Raw genomic sequence first — 16,668 nt, forward strand, 5'->3', positions numbered from 1 at the left:
AGCTGTAAGATGCTTTCATATCATATCTCTATAGAACATACTGAAGATGTTTGGATGATACATATTTCCCAAAATAATACATTTTCATAATAAATATTCTTATGAGGGAAACACATTTGAGTGACACTCAACTGACTACATCAGTGCTTCCCACGGGACTGGAATATATCGGTCGTGATGGGTTGAGGCGGCGGCTACATGACAACATTGTCTAATTTGCATAATTAGCCGTGACAAAACATGAAAAGAAAACCCGAAACGCGGAATCAAACACAAATGAACTTGCTTCTGTCACAGATCCGCCATATGTCAAACCAGCAGCCGTCAGCGTGGGTTCAATCCCCCGTCAACCTGAAGGTTGCTGGTTCATTCTTCCCATGTTACTGGGGGTTCGGTATCTTGGAGAAGGATACTTTGACACGGGTCATGGGAGGACAGAGGATAGAACCAGCAACTCTACAGTTGGGAAGATGGTGGCTCGAAGCAGCACTTTTCAACTTGGATTCAATCCTTCGTCAACTTGAAAGTTGCTGGTTCATTCTTCCGATGTCACTGGGGGTTTTGTATCTTGGAGAAGGATACTTTGACACGGTTCATGGGAGGACAGAGGATAGAACCAGCAACTCTGCAGTTGGGAATATGGAAGATGACTGTTGGTTTCAATCCTCTATCAACCTGATGGTTGCTGGTTCATTCTTCCCATGTTACTGGGGGTTCGGTATCTTGGAGAAGGATACTTTGACACGGGTCATGGGAGGACAGAGGATAGAACCAGCAACTCTACAGTTGGGAAGATGGTGGCTCGAAGCAGCACTTTTCAACTTGGATTCAATCCTTCGTCAACTTGAAAGTTGCTGGTTCATTCTTCCGATGTCACTGGGGGTTTTGTATCTTGGAGAAGGATACTTTGACACGGTTCATGGGAGGACAGAGGATAGAACCAGCAACTCTGCAGTTGGGAATATGGAAGATGACTGTTGGTTTCAATCCTCTATCAACCTGGTGGTTGCTGGTTCATTCTTCCCATGTTACTGGGGGTTCGGTATCTTGGAGAAGGATACTTTGACACGGGTCATGGCAGGACAGAGGATAGAACCAGCAACTCTACAGTTGGGAAGATGGTGGCTCAAAGCAGCACTTTTCAACTTGGATTCAATCCTCCGTCAACTTGAAAGTTGCTGGTTCATTCTTCCGATGTCACTGGGGGTTTTGTATCTTGGAGAAGGATACTTTGACACGGTTCATGGGAGGACAGAGGATAGAACCAGCAACTCTGCAGTTGGGAATATGGAAGATGACTGTTGGTTTCAATCCTCTATCAACCTGATGGTTGCTGGTTCATTCTTCCCATGTTACTGGGGGTTCGGTATCTTGGAGAAGGATACTTTGACACGGGTCATGGGAGGACAGAGGATAGAACCAGCAACTCTACAGTTGGGAAGATGGTGGCTCGAAGCAGCACTTTTCAATTTGGATTCAATCCTCCGTCAACTTGAAAGTGGCTGGTTCATTCTTCCGATGTCACTGGAGGTTTTGTATCTTGGAGAAGGATACTTTGACACGGTTCATGGGAGGACAGAGGATAGAACCAGCAACTCTGCAGTTGGGAATATGGAAGATGACTGTTGGTTTCAATCCTCTATCAACCTGATGGTTGCTGGTTCGATGGAATATGGGTAGGAGGATGGAACCAGCAGCTTGGGTTTAATCCTCCATCAACCTGAAGGTTGTTGGTTCATTCTTCCAATGTTACTGGTGGTTCGGTATCTTGGAGAAGGATACTTCAACACAGTCATGGGATGACAGAGGATAGAACCAGCAACTCTACAATTGGGAAGATGACTCTTCAGCTTGGTTTCAATCCTCTATCAACCTGATGGTTTCCGGTTCGATGGAATATGGATAGGAGGATGGAACCAGCAGCTCGGGTTCAATCCTCCATCAACTTGAAAGTTGCTGGTTCGACCCTCTGATCTTTCTGTGGTTTCAGTATCTTGGTGAAGGATACTTTGACATGTCCGTGGATGACGGAGGATTGAACCAGCAACCTTCAGGTTGAAAGGAAGGATGATCGACCCAGAAACTTTCAGCTTGAGGTAGGAAAGCGAAAGTGAAAGACCCTTTAATGGGAATGTATGTCTGTCTAAATGGCTGCACAAATCCCTAGAAATTGTAAAAAGCTCCCCATTGTAGCATTGTGTCTAAAAGACAAATAAGGAAAGCAAAGATAGGATTGGTCAGAAAAAAAAACAGGAGCAGAGAAACCATAAACATAGCGTAACTCTGTCTGGGAGAATTAGTGTCGACTGAGCTCTGACTCGGACAGGAAGCAGTGCAGATTTGGGGGGATGGTGTCAGGGGGTGGGGGCGGGGTTGTACTTCTTCTTCTTTATGTATTGTAAGCGTTTAAGTGGATAACCTGCAGCATCTGGACCAAATCTCACGTCTGCCTCTCAGCAGAGACCACAGTGGCATGCCAAACTCGCAAATCATGTGGATATGTTGATGCACGACTTCAATGAGCCTCAGCAGACATGCCAGAAATCCATGTGAACTCGCGTGGACGCAGCCAAGCCTGATTTGTAAAAAGACTGATGCATCCCTGATTAAATAAAACCCTGCGAGTACGGCAGTAATTCAGCCATACTGAAACTTTGGAGAAATGAAAGCAGACAATATAAATAGTGCATCGATTCCTTTTTTAATGGGGATCCGGTGTTAATTTATTGGCACGGAGAGCAAGAGAGGCTTTTTGCAAGCCATTAAAGCCGCACATCTGATTAACAGCTCGGTTTGGAAGCATCCTCGCCCATGGGATGTGACTCTCGCGAGGTCATGTCTGGTAAAAGTGCATTGAAAACACTCACTCCTGACCCCCCCCCCCCCCCCCCCCCCCCATGCTATTGTGCAGCTTACACTCATTATAAGGCCATAAAACACTGTTGCATTTCAGTTCATCAAATAAACAAACGGGAATGTCAATCTCATATTTTGGATATTTTAACATGTAAGTTTTGTTCTGGTAATGAATTTAGAACTGGAAAAATTAATCGGCGATCAATTGATTTTTCAGTTAACTATCTTGGTGTTTGATTAATCCTTTTTAATTAAAAAAAAATAAACTATCCTCTGATTCTTGCCTCTTAAATGTGGGGATCTATAGTCAAACTGCAACAATTAATCGATTAATTCATATTAATCGATTATCCAACTCATCAACTATATTTGCATTCAATTAATTGTGTGGTTCTTAATGATTTGGTCCCTCTTGGGCCAAACAGATGACTCCATTTATCATAATAAGCTTCAAATTAATCGAGTTAGAAAATAATCGTGAATAATCGTTGAAAAGGTGCTTTAGTTTTGCATTCCAACACTTGTGACTGAACAAATGTGCCGTTTTTTCTGCTGATTTGAAAGGCAAAGATATGCAACCGTCAATTGTGTTTTTCTGATTGATGCTATGGTACGTTGTGATGCTTCTTTCGCTTAGGATGAGCGGTCACATGCATTTTTGAAAAGGAAAAAATTGCATTTTCCAGTGTGAGGAGATCAGCTCCTAAGGTCAGAAAGTGCTTTTGGGTGCACAATAATGTCAATTATGCGGCTCAGAAGTGGAGAACAGGATGGTCCATCTCACAAAGAGTCCATTGTTTGAGCCAACACAATGACCCAAGTGTTAAAATAGACCTGGAAGCAGGCAAAAGTTGCCGTTTTAGACATTTCCTTGCAGGAACAGCGTCGTTTCTTGACACGGGGTGATTTCTTCTTACCTCCACGCTGAACGGCTGCTCCTCTCCGTTCACGGCACATAAAATCCACAGCAACAACTGAAGGCACAGCGTCCCCATCCAGCAGCGATCCAGACATCTCCTGCTGCGGACCGCCAACAAAACCATAGTGAGCGCCGCTGCTGTCGCTTATCGTCTGGCTTCAAGTTTCACTCACAAAGAAAGAACCGGGAGGCATAAATCCTCAGACGGCGAGCAGCAACATTATTACGGCGGCGTCGCTCCGGAAGCGACTATGTGTGGTCCAAAACCCCCCCAGTGCCAGATCGATGTCGGGTTGAGAGGTCGAGGGGAAGGTAAGCTGCTAACGTCTGCCAGCCGCCCCCCGGTGCCGCCGTCCCCGGGTCCGTCCTCCGGTGCCTCGGCTGTCGCTCCCAGCCTCCGGACGATATTCTGCCTCCCGCGGCATAGCTGCTCGTTTTCAATTGCGCTTCGGAGCCACTGCGCATGCGCCCCGCCCCACATCCGCTCCTCCCCATTCAACATCCAAATTGTGTTAAACGTCAAAATAAACAAATAACACATAAATAGTACATAAAATAGTACGTTACTTATATACTGTATATACGGTGACTCTATAATAGTAGTCTGTTTAGTTACAATATCAAAAATTATACAATTTATTTGTCATGTGTTTATACTACTACAAAAACTACAACAAAATATGAGAAAACATAGAATTATTCTTCATATCTTTTTTTCTATTAAACAGTAAAAAGCAGCTCATTTTGGAGTCTTACAGTACCGTTTCAATTGTGTTTGTTGCAATCCCCCATATGTCCACTAGAGGGTAACGATGGGCTCTTTTTAAATCAAGCAATTCTGAACTACATTCACTTAAACTGAAATTACATCACTGACATTACCTGTCCCAGGTAATTAGAGACAGTTGCAGGGTTCCATTAGCTCCGCAAGGATTCCTGGGTGCTCAAGGAAGACTTGAGGTTCGCTGATACATGGGAAGATGTCATCTCATATTTGGGTTTATATGGTGGTTACATCTCCATTCCAGGAAGCATGCTGCCTCCTGAGCCTCCTGAGCGATGATTTCCCTGTTGCTTTAAGTGTCTGCCTAACCCTATTCTGATTCCTACAACATGCTAGAATCCAAACATTTAGTCTACACGTTTGATGTTGAAAGGCAGTAAAACGTATTAACGGCGCACACGTGCCGTCTTAGGCAGAGCGTTTATAGTTTAGAGTGAAACCCCCATCTGACAATATATGCATCATTCTACTCTTTTTACGATCCGGCCTACAAAACGGCATCTTTATGCATGCGAGTTTTATTCCAGGAAACATCTGTGGGCTTTACAGACATCACAACGCTCATTTGCATTTATATGTGACTAAAGAAAGACTTGACTTTATTGCACTAAGGAGTGAATAAATAAAATGGAGTAATGTCCTACTTTGTTTCTTCTTCTGTTGATTTGCCTTCTCTCATCCTCTCTGTTCCGCGTCTTCCTTCTCGTTCTCCTTAATGATTTCCTCTCACACTCAATAATCTTGAATACCCTTTTGGAAAGGTTCTGGCCCGTTCCAACTGGTCCACCCACCGGCAAGGAGCTTTGCCAAGACTGTCAAAGCCTCTCCAAACATGACTCCGTCTCATAACTGCTGCATCTGCTCCTGGTCAGACCTCCTGGGGCTCCTGGCGGCGAGAAACTAAGTCTCCCGTCTGTCTCCGTTTGGAGGAATAAGGAGGGGGAAAAAAAAAGAGGATGGGAGTTCGGCGATGTGTCTAACTGCCATCACCGTGCTTGTACTTGCATCTGACAAAAAAGGAGCACGGATTTCAGATTAATTAATGTTGCTTTTGAAATTTGAACCGAGCTAATACATGGAGATTTGGCAGGATTACACCCAGTCTCTGTTGTGTCAAATTGGAGATTTAATTCCACTATTTCAGACAGAAACATCCAAGGCTACATGTGTGCAGTACTGGTATTCCCCGCCCTGTTTAATATGCGTACATCCCATCATGAGACCCAACAGAACATAAGACTGAACCAACTGAGCAGCACAGAAACGCATCTGGTTCCCTGACACTGAATAACTGTATTTCCTTCCAGGACCTTTGGACAAAAACTGCTCTATTAAAGCGAGCCACGGCGCCGTGCAGTGTCCCTGTCATCAGTTTGTTTAAACTTTGGACACCAACAGCAGAAATGGGTCATTCCGGTGTAAAAATAACTTCATGGTCGCCGTCACTGCCCACAGACTGCATATTACTTCATTATGTTTTCATTTTTTAGACTTTGACTGCTTGATCACCTCCACTTTCCTGGAAAAACCTTCTATAAGGAGTTGGAGTGAACCCGGAACCGGGTCCTTTGGCACTGTCGGCCAACTCTCTGACTCCTTTAGCCTGACTCGGAGCCGCCAACAGTTTGTTTGTCCAACTTGTGAGAGGAAAAATAAGGCAGACGGACGCCTTAACCGAGCCAATCAGATCTAACAATATGTCCACGCTGTCGTGGTATTAACTGGATCATTACTTCTTTACTGCTCTTCTGCCGCCCTCCCTTTTGAAAAACTAAATTGACCCCATTTAAAAACAAAAGTCATTCTTATCTGCATTAAATTGCCTCAAAAATTGGACACAGTAAGTCCCAAAAGCATGCAAGAGATATAATACAAAAGTGGACACTCTAACCCTCACATTGGAGGATGCGTTCATGAACTAAACATACAGAAAAATAAGAGATGATGCAAGCCATGGCAATGCACAAACACACACTGGGCATCGAGCGACCTCCCAACAGCTTGTCTTATGAGTCAGGGTCAATGTGGGCTGTCACATGCATGCCTCAGTTACCCTGCAATACAGGCGATTTTATTTTTACACTACACAGTAGACCTTATATTTTATAGAAATGACATATTTCATTGATCGCTGATGAATGCAAACGGGGCGATCTGAAACTGGTTAGAATATCTCAGGAAGTGTACTTCTACAGGAACCAGGGGCGTCAATAGGTTCTGAGGACAAGGGGGCCCCCTTGGAGATGCACAGGATATGAATGAATGTAGTAGACATTCAAAAAAATTCAAAAAATCCAACAATCTAAAAAACAAACAAGGAACAAGAAAGCTCTGCAACCATTCTTTCCAGTGGACAGTGATCAATGATATAATAATCATTATTATATTATTCATTAGCCTATTATTATTACTATCAGCATTATTCTTCTTCTGATTATTACTACTACGAGTAGGCTAGTATTAGCCTGCTTATTGGATTGCTTATTAGCCTGCTTTTGTCCTATTATATCAACTTTGTCAGAGATTTTTTGTAAAAAAATTTTTTTTAAATCAATAAAAAAAAATCTATAAAAAATATAACATTATTTTGGGGTGTTCAAGAACATTTTCGGGGGCTGAAGTCCCCATAAAATAGGCCTAATGACGCCACTGACAGGAACCAAAGTTTATTCATTCATTCATTCATTCATTTTCTACCGCTTTTTCCTCACGAGGGTCGCGGGGGGTGCTGGAGCCTATCCCAGCTTTCTTCGGGCAAGAGGCGGGGTACACCCTGGACTGGTCGCCAGCCAATCACAGGGCACATATAGACAAACAACCATTCACACTCCATTCATACACATTCATATTCATACCTATGGACAATTTGGAGTCGCCAATTAACCTAGCATGTTTTTGGAATGTGGGAGGAAACCGGAGTACCCGGAGAAAACCCACGCATGCACAGGGAGAACATGCAAACTCCACACAGAGATGGCCGAGGGTGGGAATTGAACCCTGGTCTCCTAGCCAAAGTTTATTTTTTTTGTACATTTTTTTTAATCAATAAAAATATATTAAAAAATCTATAAAAATATAAAATTATTTAGAGGGCTCAAGAACATTTTAGGGGGCTGAAGTCCCCATAAAATAGGCCTAATGACGCCACTGACAGGAACCAAAGTTTATTTTTTTTGTAAAATTTTTTAAAATCAATAAAAATATATTAAAAAATCTATAAAAATATAAAATTATTTAGAGGGCTCAAGAACATTTTAGGGGGCTGAAGTCCCCCTAAAATAGGCCTAATGACACCACTGACAGGAACCAAAGTTTATTTTGTACTATTTACAGTAAATAACTTTCTATGACTTCGAGAACTAGATCACTTCAGGTGAATTTTCTATTAACTGTTCACCGAGTGAGGATCGAACCAGCAACCACCAGGATGGGAGATGACCGCTTTGAGCCACATGTGTTCATTTTCAACGAGGGGAAAACTACTTCTCAGCATTCATCCACTTAGCTGCTTGGGTTTCCACCAGCTGTCATGTTTTCGCATCCCGCTTTTCAGTCAAAGTCAAGACTTGGCCAAAGCCGTGTTGCTCCAGTCACTTGAAAATAAAAACATAATCCACCGAGTGCAACAGTAGAGCTTTAAAGTGTTCACCCAAAGCCAAGAACCACTTTGGGTGCACGGAGGAATGGGCCGTGTGAATGGCTGGCGGGAGCCGTAATCAATCATAATTGCACAGAGGTGGGTGATAAGTGCATTGCTCATCTTTCAGCTGCGGCGTTCCCACCGCAGCGTTCAGCCTCTCATTCTGCGGCACTTCCAGGTGGACAGGAAGTGAGCGCATGAGGACTATCCATCACGGAGAGTATTCCCGCTATGACATCACAGCTATTAAAACGTTGCAAAGAAGATCGTGTATCACACAACATCATGTTTGTGTTGAGTGATAGGTCGGATTCACACCCTCATTCCCTCATTCCCTCATTTCCTCATTCCTCCACTACACATACATTGACATTTAAGACCAGGAGTTGCGATACAGTTGCACCCTTTCTGGTGAATTATTAATCACTTGGCAAACATCACTCTCCCTTATGTGTGTGTGTGTGTGTGTGTGTGTGTGCATGACATTCTGTACTTCTCTCACCACAACTGTTGACACAAATTATGAATAATGCATGTGTGGAAACAATCCGTACTTGTCATATTTGCTTTTTATCACACCCCAAATTCTAATTATGGCCCCCCCCCCTCATTGTGTTTAAAATGTTACATGCTCCTACGCCTTGGTGTTGTTCATTGAAAAAAGAAACTTGTTTTTCATGACTAATGTTGCATTTTTTTAAATATATTTCACCAATTTGGTTATTTGAAGCAATATGGATGAAAATGTGAGATATAGTATGTTAATTCATTAATTCGTTTTCTACCGCTATATTTTTATAGTCTATATGTGCCCTGTGATTGGCTGGCCACCAATCCAGGGTGTACCCCGCCTCTCCCCCGAAGACAGCTGGGATAGGCTCCAGCATGCCCGTGACCCTCGTGAGGATAAGCGTCAGAAAATGATTTAATAAATGAATTAAATATAAAAATACTATATATTTTATTTTCTATGTAATTATTAAATATTAAATAATTATTAAATAATAATAGTGATATATTTTCACAGGCCCCTTTCCCGGTAACAAACAAAAATAAAAACAGAGCCGTAAATAAACCAAACATGAAAACTAGCATCAATTAAAACAACATAAATTATAATAAATGGGGGAAAATGTAGTAAATTAAATAGAAAAATTATGCCTTTAATGACAATTTTAATTTAATTTTAATGATAATTTTTCTAAAGCTGCTGTGCTCACCCGTCTATCAGTAGATTATGTACTGTAGGTCAATGTTCCGTTTCAGTTGCATTTCCAATTTTTCTAGCGGCAAGTTTTCTAGCAGTTTGGCTGTTTAGGGCACATTTATGCGCATTTATTCACATTTATGCACATTTATGGGCAAATGAGTGCATAAACGCCATCCAGTATGACGTGCCGTTGTTTTACAATGCTGCAAACTATGATGCAATACTCAAAAGGTTGTTGCCGTTGTTAAATGAATGCGGTTTGTGTGTAAAAGTTGATGTCTCCATCAGCCCCCCCCCGCCCCCCCCCACCACTCGGATAGTAAACTTCCAGCAGCAGACAGGCTTTGTGGATGAGATGAGTACCGTTGAGCGCAGGTGGGAAAGCCGTCTTTTATCACGTTTGGGTTGTCTGGAGTGCGCGTTGCACGTCAGCAATATCCCTCGGAAGGACGATGAGCTGCTCTTGATGAACACCTCGCAGCCTATCAAAATGCCAGAGGAAGCGCCACGGTTGGCATTCGGCACGACAAACAAATCTATCAAGCGGAGAAGAAGATGTATTCATTGGAAAGGTCAGCTTTGTCTCCGGCAGACAGCTGAAGATATTTGCAAAATGTCATTATCCGTGAATTGAATATTTTCAAGCAAGAGGTTGTCCAGACAGTGAACAAATAAACATACGTTACAGTCAGTTAAGCCCGGCGGGATGAATGTTTCTTCCATTATTTCCTAATAGAAAAGAAAGAAAGGAGACTATAAAGAAGGTACGCATATTTATACAACAAATACAATCCTTCTGTACTTTTCTCTACTCCATATCATCAACATGCCGTCCACTGGAAGGCTTTGAGCCACACTGTGTTCATTATCGCCATTAATCCCCATTACAGAAAGCAAACAGTAATATCTGCCGGTGACCGTTCCTAATTACGCTGGTTCTGTTTTGTAATGAATCCAGCAGATGTGCTCCTCCACTGGTGGCACGTGCCGCCATGCTATCTTTTTCATCAGCGGTGAACATTGCTACAGGCCATCTCCCCCGTTTGGCCCAGTATGAGATTGCTACACGCGGGAGCTCAAAGCTGCATCTAAAAGCGTGATGGGCAATCACAGCGAGAGGTGTAATCAAAGGCTAATAAGCACCCGGGCGGCTCATCCGCTCCATTTGAACTGACAGGTGAAATCGGGTTATCTCATTGGGTCATTTACGGGTAGTCTGCATAGCTATTGTGGGTGGAAGACAGCTGCAGGCAAGATGGTCCAAGAGTGAATGGTGCAATCACGACGCAGGAACCTCCGGAGCACGCGGCGAGAGAGGATGTACCAACCGATGTTCTAGCCTTAAGTTTATTTGGCACTGAGGACACTGAACTCCATTAGACGGAACGTGTCCTTCAAATACTTCGAATACAAACCAAATCCTGACAACCTTGAACAACAAAAGTATTATTTTGAGTAAGTGTCATTTCACTCAACCGAGCCAGATTCAAACAGATCAAAATCAGATTTTTCAGTCTTGTTTACATTTGTTTCTATGCAGTAAGGTGGTGGTTATCATTTATAACTGGCGACAGGAGCAACACATTTATTGCATTGCACTGTTGACTTATGTGCCAACATCGGTATCGGTTGATATCGGCTTTGGTAGCCAAGTATTGGACAACATTGGTATCGTGTTGGACAATATTAGTATCAGTTGATATCAGCATCGGTAACACCGTATTGGACAATATCGGTTGATATTGCTATTGGTAACACATTGTTGGACAATGTCGGTATTGCCATCGATAATCAAGTGCTGGATAATTTTGATATCGGTTGATATCATAATCGGTAATGAAGTGTTGGACAGTATCAACATTGGTAATGAAGTGTTCAACAATATCAGTACCAGCTGATATCTGCACCGGCAGACAATATCGACAATATCGGTATCGGTTGATATCGGCATCAGTAACAAAGTGCTAGACAATATCGGTATCGGTTGATATCGGCATCAGTAACAAAGTGCTGGACAATATCGGTATCGGTTGATATCGGCATCAGTAACAAAGTGCTAGACAATATCGGTATCGGTTGATATCGACATCAGTAACAAAGTGCTGGACAATATCGGTATCGGTTGATATCGGCATCAGTAGCAAAGTGCTGGACAATATCGGTATCGGGTTGATATCGGCATCAGTAACAAAGTGCTGGACAATATCGGTATCGGTTGATATCGGCATCAGTAGCAAAGTGCTGGACAATATCGGTATCGGGTTGATATCGGCATCAGTAACAAAGTGCTGGACAATATCAATATCGATTGATAACAGCATCAGTAACTGAATCACATGCGAATGTATTAGTGATTGCTGTAAACCTGGCATTATGGGAGTGTTGTTTTTGTGTTGATGACATCGACACACTTGGCTCTGCGTCACAATCTCTATCTGTTGTGTTCCTCACCTCTGAGTGGGATTTTTTTTTTTTTTTTTGGTCATGTGCCTTCAGTATTACTCAGAAATGGGACACGGCCCTCCCACTGCAATCTGTATCTGTTGCACAGCCGACATTGGGGAGGGACAGCGGTCACCTCGTCTCTCCGCCCACCTCCGTTCTCCAACTCATAATTGGTGTCCAGATGGCATTGTTGGAGGCAAAAGAAGCTTTCGCCGTGAAGCCTAGTTTTCTGCAGGGAGGCCTTCTGCGGGGCAAAGACATTTAAAAATAACAGATCCTTGGACAGCAAGACTTGTGATCCAAGTCATGAAGTTAATAAAACTTTGCATAATGTATCTTCCAAAGATATGACACAGTATGGAAATGCTTGATTTGATTGATATTGTGAATGAAATCCCACATTTTATTGCACAGGTACACCTGACTCACTGTGCATTTTTTTTAATTGAGTGTGACGGCTAAATAATTGGTATCAGTTGATATTGGCATCGGTAACAAACTGTCAGTATCGGTGGATATTCTCATTTGTATATCCACCAAGTGATAAACGATATCAAAGTCAATATCGGTATCACTTTTGTGGTGTTGATGGCTGTCAACAATATACGCTCATGTTGTTATTATATTATTCAATGCATAGCCAAACATTAGTAGCTAAACTTTGACAAATCGCTATCATTAGCATCCATGACTAATATGTTACGTGGGGCGTGGCTTCCGTGCTTAGAGCAGGAAGAGGGCGTGATGTAATGCTTGACGCACGTTCGAAAGTTAGTGCAAACTGGTTGCAAAGTTTTCCTCTCAGAGTGAAAACCCAGGTAGCACGGCACACAAAGATGTGCAGTGCAACTGATACCAACGTGGTATGCAGTATTTGTTTTGATAATTGCCGCTTCCTTGCATCATCTTTAACGATGGACACGGTGACAAAAGCATCTCTGAATGTGAGATGTCGAATTTATGAAGCGTGAAAGCGTTTGGTATTTTGAGCATGATTGTGAATCACCGGGAATTTAGGTCATGTTTTCAGGACATAACGTTATCCGGAATATTGTTTTTTTTATGCGAGTGAGTTTCTATGATATCGACTTATCACCTGTTAGTGCTGAAAAGGCTTCTGATGCAGGAAATGAACATAACATGCAAATATGGTTAAATATTATAAGCGTCATAATACAGTAAATACTTCCAATACTTCCTCGTTCAGGACTGGTGCAAACATCAACTTTCTTAATAATTATTTTAGTATCCAAACAGAAACGTCATTACTGCTTATCATACTGTAGTAAATACATTGTTATGAAATAATGTATGTCTTTAATACAGCGTATGATGATTTATGTAAATTTTTCTCCATCGCCATGGGAAATCACAGCTCCGGGAGGAATTTAATAGCGTGCTTGGACAGGAAGTGTCACCCTGCTGTGTCAGAAAATGAGCAGCAAAATGTTCGCTCCACCAAGGAGGAAATTTGGGGAGCCATTCAGTTGTCGCCCTCTGGCAACGCACCTGGCTTTGACGCTCGCCCATTGAAATTTCAATATAAAAAAAAAATCCTTTGCCTGAATTATGTCCTTTAATCAGCAGTCATCTGGAGGACAAAGAAGAAAACGGAACTTCTCAAGAGTATCATCCAAAAACTTTCTATAACTAAGCTCGTTATACCCCCAAAAAGGTCATACTTGGTCTCGTAGTTTGAGAAAAAAATGTAATAATAACAATAATAAACTGAAAATGACATGTGTAAGTCCACAGGTTAGTCAAATTATGACTTTAATTATTTCTGTTATTGTAAAGTGGAACCTTGTTTTTCTGTTATTATTCCTTTTCAAAAGGTTTGTGTGAAAACCAAATCAATATTTTCCCCCCAAAATAATGCAAATGCGATTAATCCATTCCAGATATCCAAAAAAATTAACACGAAATGCTTTTGATCACAGTGGAACCTTGGTTAGCGTACACCTCGGTTAGCATGTTTTGCGGTTAACATGGAAAATTTACACCACAATTTTACCTCAGTTTGCGTACATTTTTTGGTTAGTGTACATAAAACGTCTTTGTTAGTAGCCTGTTAGCTTTCTGATACGCTGTAAACAACTCAATAAATACATTAATTAATCGCTGGAATCAATCAAAAATGAAACAATCATCGATATCTGTTATGTGTTTCCCTTAAACCGTCCCCCCTGCAACCAGTGTTAACTAGGAACCTTTACATTAAAACCTCATTAAAACAGACTCAGTAGTGTTTCCCACCTTCCTTATCCTGGTACTTTTTTGCAGCCGCACTCAGTAAAAAAAAGCAAAGACTGTCACTCGGAAATCCGCAGTGCGCTTGAACGCCCCATCGGTACAGGGTGCTCAATGCCATGTGGAGTTGTTCATTGTTCTGTGTGCGCTCTATGAACAAATAAACCACAAACATGATAAAGATGAATCTGTCTATAGTGTCCCAAGTCTAAAAGAACCACTAACTGAGTCGTCAACACAAATGTATATACGTAAATTGTATGAAAACCAAGACCGCCTTCTGGTCACAATTTCCTGATGCTACAAAACCGGAGCGTATGCAAACCGAGGTCCCGTTTCCTCACATCCGTCTTCCAGTCATGATTTTTAAAGCCAACTTTTGTCGAGAGTCTATATTTGATTTGCTGTCTGCAAGGTGCGCTTGATGTACTTTTTGAAGCACCTGGAGGACAAGTGTCAAAGGAACGACCTTTATGGCTTATCTTGTCCGTCTCAAATTCAGCACGTGAACTCTACGCCCAAGAGAGAGCCGGATAACCCGAGGAAAGAGTTTGAAAGAGCAGAAAGATTGAAGAAATGTATTTGAGCCACACGCCTGTCAAGTCTGGGCTTTTGCCACTTTCATTTCCAGTATGGCCTTGTAAAAAGAATAAATATATATAAGGATATATTTGTTTTGCATTAAAATATATTAGGCAATAAAGTGCTCGCCTACAGCCACAACACAATGCAAAATACCGAGAGCTGAAAGTCTCCAAAATGTCTGACAAATATGATTAGGATCATAAAACAACTGGTTGCTATAGTTATCCCCCCCGGCTAACTCCACATGAATATCATTCATGCCGCCTTAGGAGACGGAAGAAGTTCGGATTAAAACCGTGTATCATTTGTTTGTTTCTTTGAACCAATATTAAAACAAACTTTTTTTTAAATGAAGACATGCCATAAAATTATGAGTTTTCCATTTTGACTTGTTCTTATAAAATTACAGCTGATTTTTCCATATTTTCTGCTTTTTTTTAGATTAAATTAATAAACTACTTTGGCTGTTTATTAGTTCCAAACTAACTATGGAAAAAAAACACGTCGTTATTTGTTGTTCGGGTTGGTTTAAAAAAAAGAATAATCAAACGAAGGAATGATACTCGGATTAGGAATCCACTCCAATATAAAACATAAGACCGCCTGTCGCATGATTGCACTTAAATGTGTCTGCAGGAAAAGATAACTGGCAAGTGACGAGATAAACAGGCCTATTATGCATTACTGCAGGACTCGTGCGCACGATGAGAGGACAAACGTCATGAAAACACGCTTCAAGCTGGCGCCGTTGCATTGCGTTGGTGTTTTTATGTCCACTCCCTGCAAAATCCTTTTCAAAATTGGACCCACACTGGGGGGGGTTATTGGTGTTATAAAGCCTGGACTCTCTGCTGGAGGCTGTCAGAATGAGTCCATCTTAGCTCCGCTCCTCCTTGCCCTGCGGCACTGTATATTTTCACTGAGGTCGCGGTGCTCTTATAGGAGAAAGTAATTGCGTATGGACTTGGATTCAACAAGCACGGCCCTCAGACGGGGGCCGGGGGAGACCGCTTGGATCGATTGGCACTGAACTCAGCACAAAGTCCGAGGAGGGGCCGGTCCTGTCGTAGCGACGTTATAACGATGCTTGTTCAAGCCGAGGAAGGTGTAAATCTAAACTCCAGCTGTGTCCTGAATCTGACTTGGATCTGTTCTATCTCTGGCAAGGCTGTCATTGACTGATGGGTAACATCTCAGCACATTTCCAGCTCAGCTCACCAAACTGGAAGAGCTGCATCCTCATCATCCGTTTGCATCTTATGATTACCCGTTTGCATCTTATAAAAGTCCAGGGTCCGCCAATTGCCTCATCATTCCTGGGGGGTCATCATCGCTTCTTTTGAAATTAGAATTGGACCGCTACTATCTCAGAATACTATTATTTGGATCACTACTATCTCAGAATACTATTATTTGGATCACTACTATCTCATAATACTATTATTTGGATCACTACTATCTCATAATACTATTATTTGGACCACTACTATCTCATAATACTATTATTTGGACCATTATTATCTCAGAATACTATTATTTGGACCACTACTATCTCATAATACTATTATTTGGACCATTATTATCTCAGAATACTATTATTTGGGCCGCTACTATCTCATAATACTATTATTTGGACCAGTACTATCTCAGAATACTATTATTTGGACCACTACTGTCTCGAAATACTAATATTTGGACCATTACTATCTTGGGGTACTATTATTTGGACCATTACTATCTTGAAATACTATTATTTGGACCACTACTATCTCATAATACTATTATTTGGACCATTATTATCTCAGAATACTATTATTTGGGCCGCTACTATCTCATAATACTATTATTTGGACCAGTACTATCTCAGAATACTATTATTTGGACCACTATTATCTCAGAATACTATTATTTGGACCAATACTATCCCAAAATACTATTATTTGGACTACTACTGTCTCGAAATACTAATATTTGGACCA

The 16,668-nt window shown here is 41.7% G+C and overlaps 1 protein-coding gene across 3 annotated transcripts in view; it reads right to left on the reverse strand.

Annotated features, from left to right (window-relative positions):
* mmp16a (matrix metallopeptidase 16a (membrane-inserted)) overlaps window positions 1–4,204 on the reverse strand; it is a 44,887-nt gene extending 40,683 nt beyond the window's left edge. For 2 of the 3 annotated variants that reach the window (XM_058060002.2, XM_058060001.2), the window contains exon 1: window positions 3,774–4,204. In XM_058060002.2, the coding sequence (XP_057915985.2) occupies window positions 3,774–3,899 (126 nt within the window). In that variant the 5' untranslated portion in view covers window positions 3,900–4,204. The remainder of the gene's footprint in view (window positions 1–3,773) is intronic. The other variant, XM_058060003.2, reaches the window with a different exon arrangement.
* Window positions 4,205–16,668: the final 12,464 nt, after the last annotated feature.

The sequence above is a fragment of the Doryrhamphus excisus genome, linkage group LG5 (assembly GCF_037039965.1).
Source record: "Doryrhamphus excisus strain RoL-2023G ecotype Guam linkage group LG5, RoL_Dexc_Guam_v1.1, whole genome shotgun sequence".
Taxonomy (NCBI): Eukaryota; Metazoa; Chordata; class Actinopteri; order Syngnathiformes; family Syngnathidae; genus Doryrhamphus; species Doryrhamphus excisus.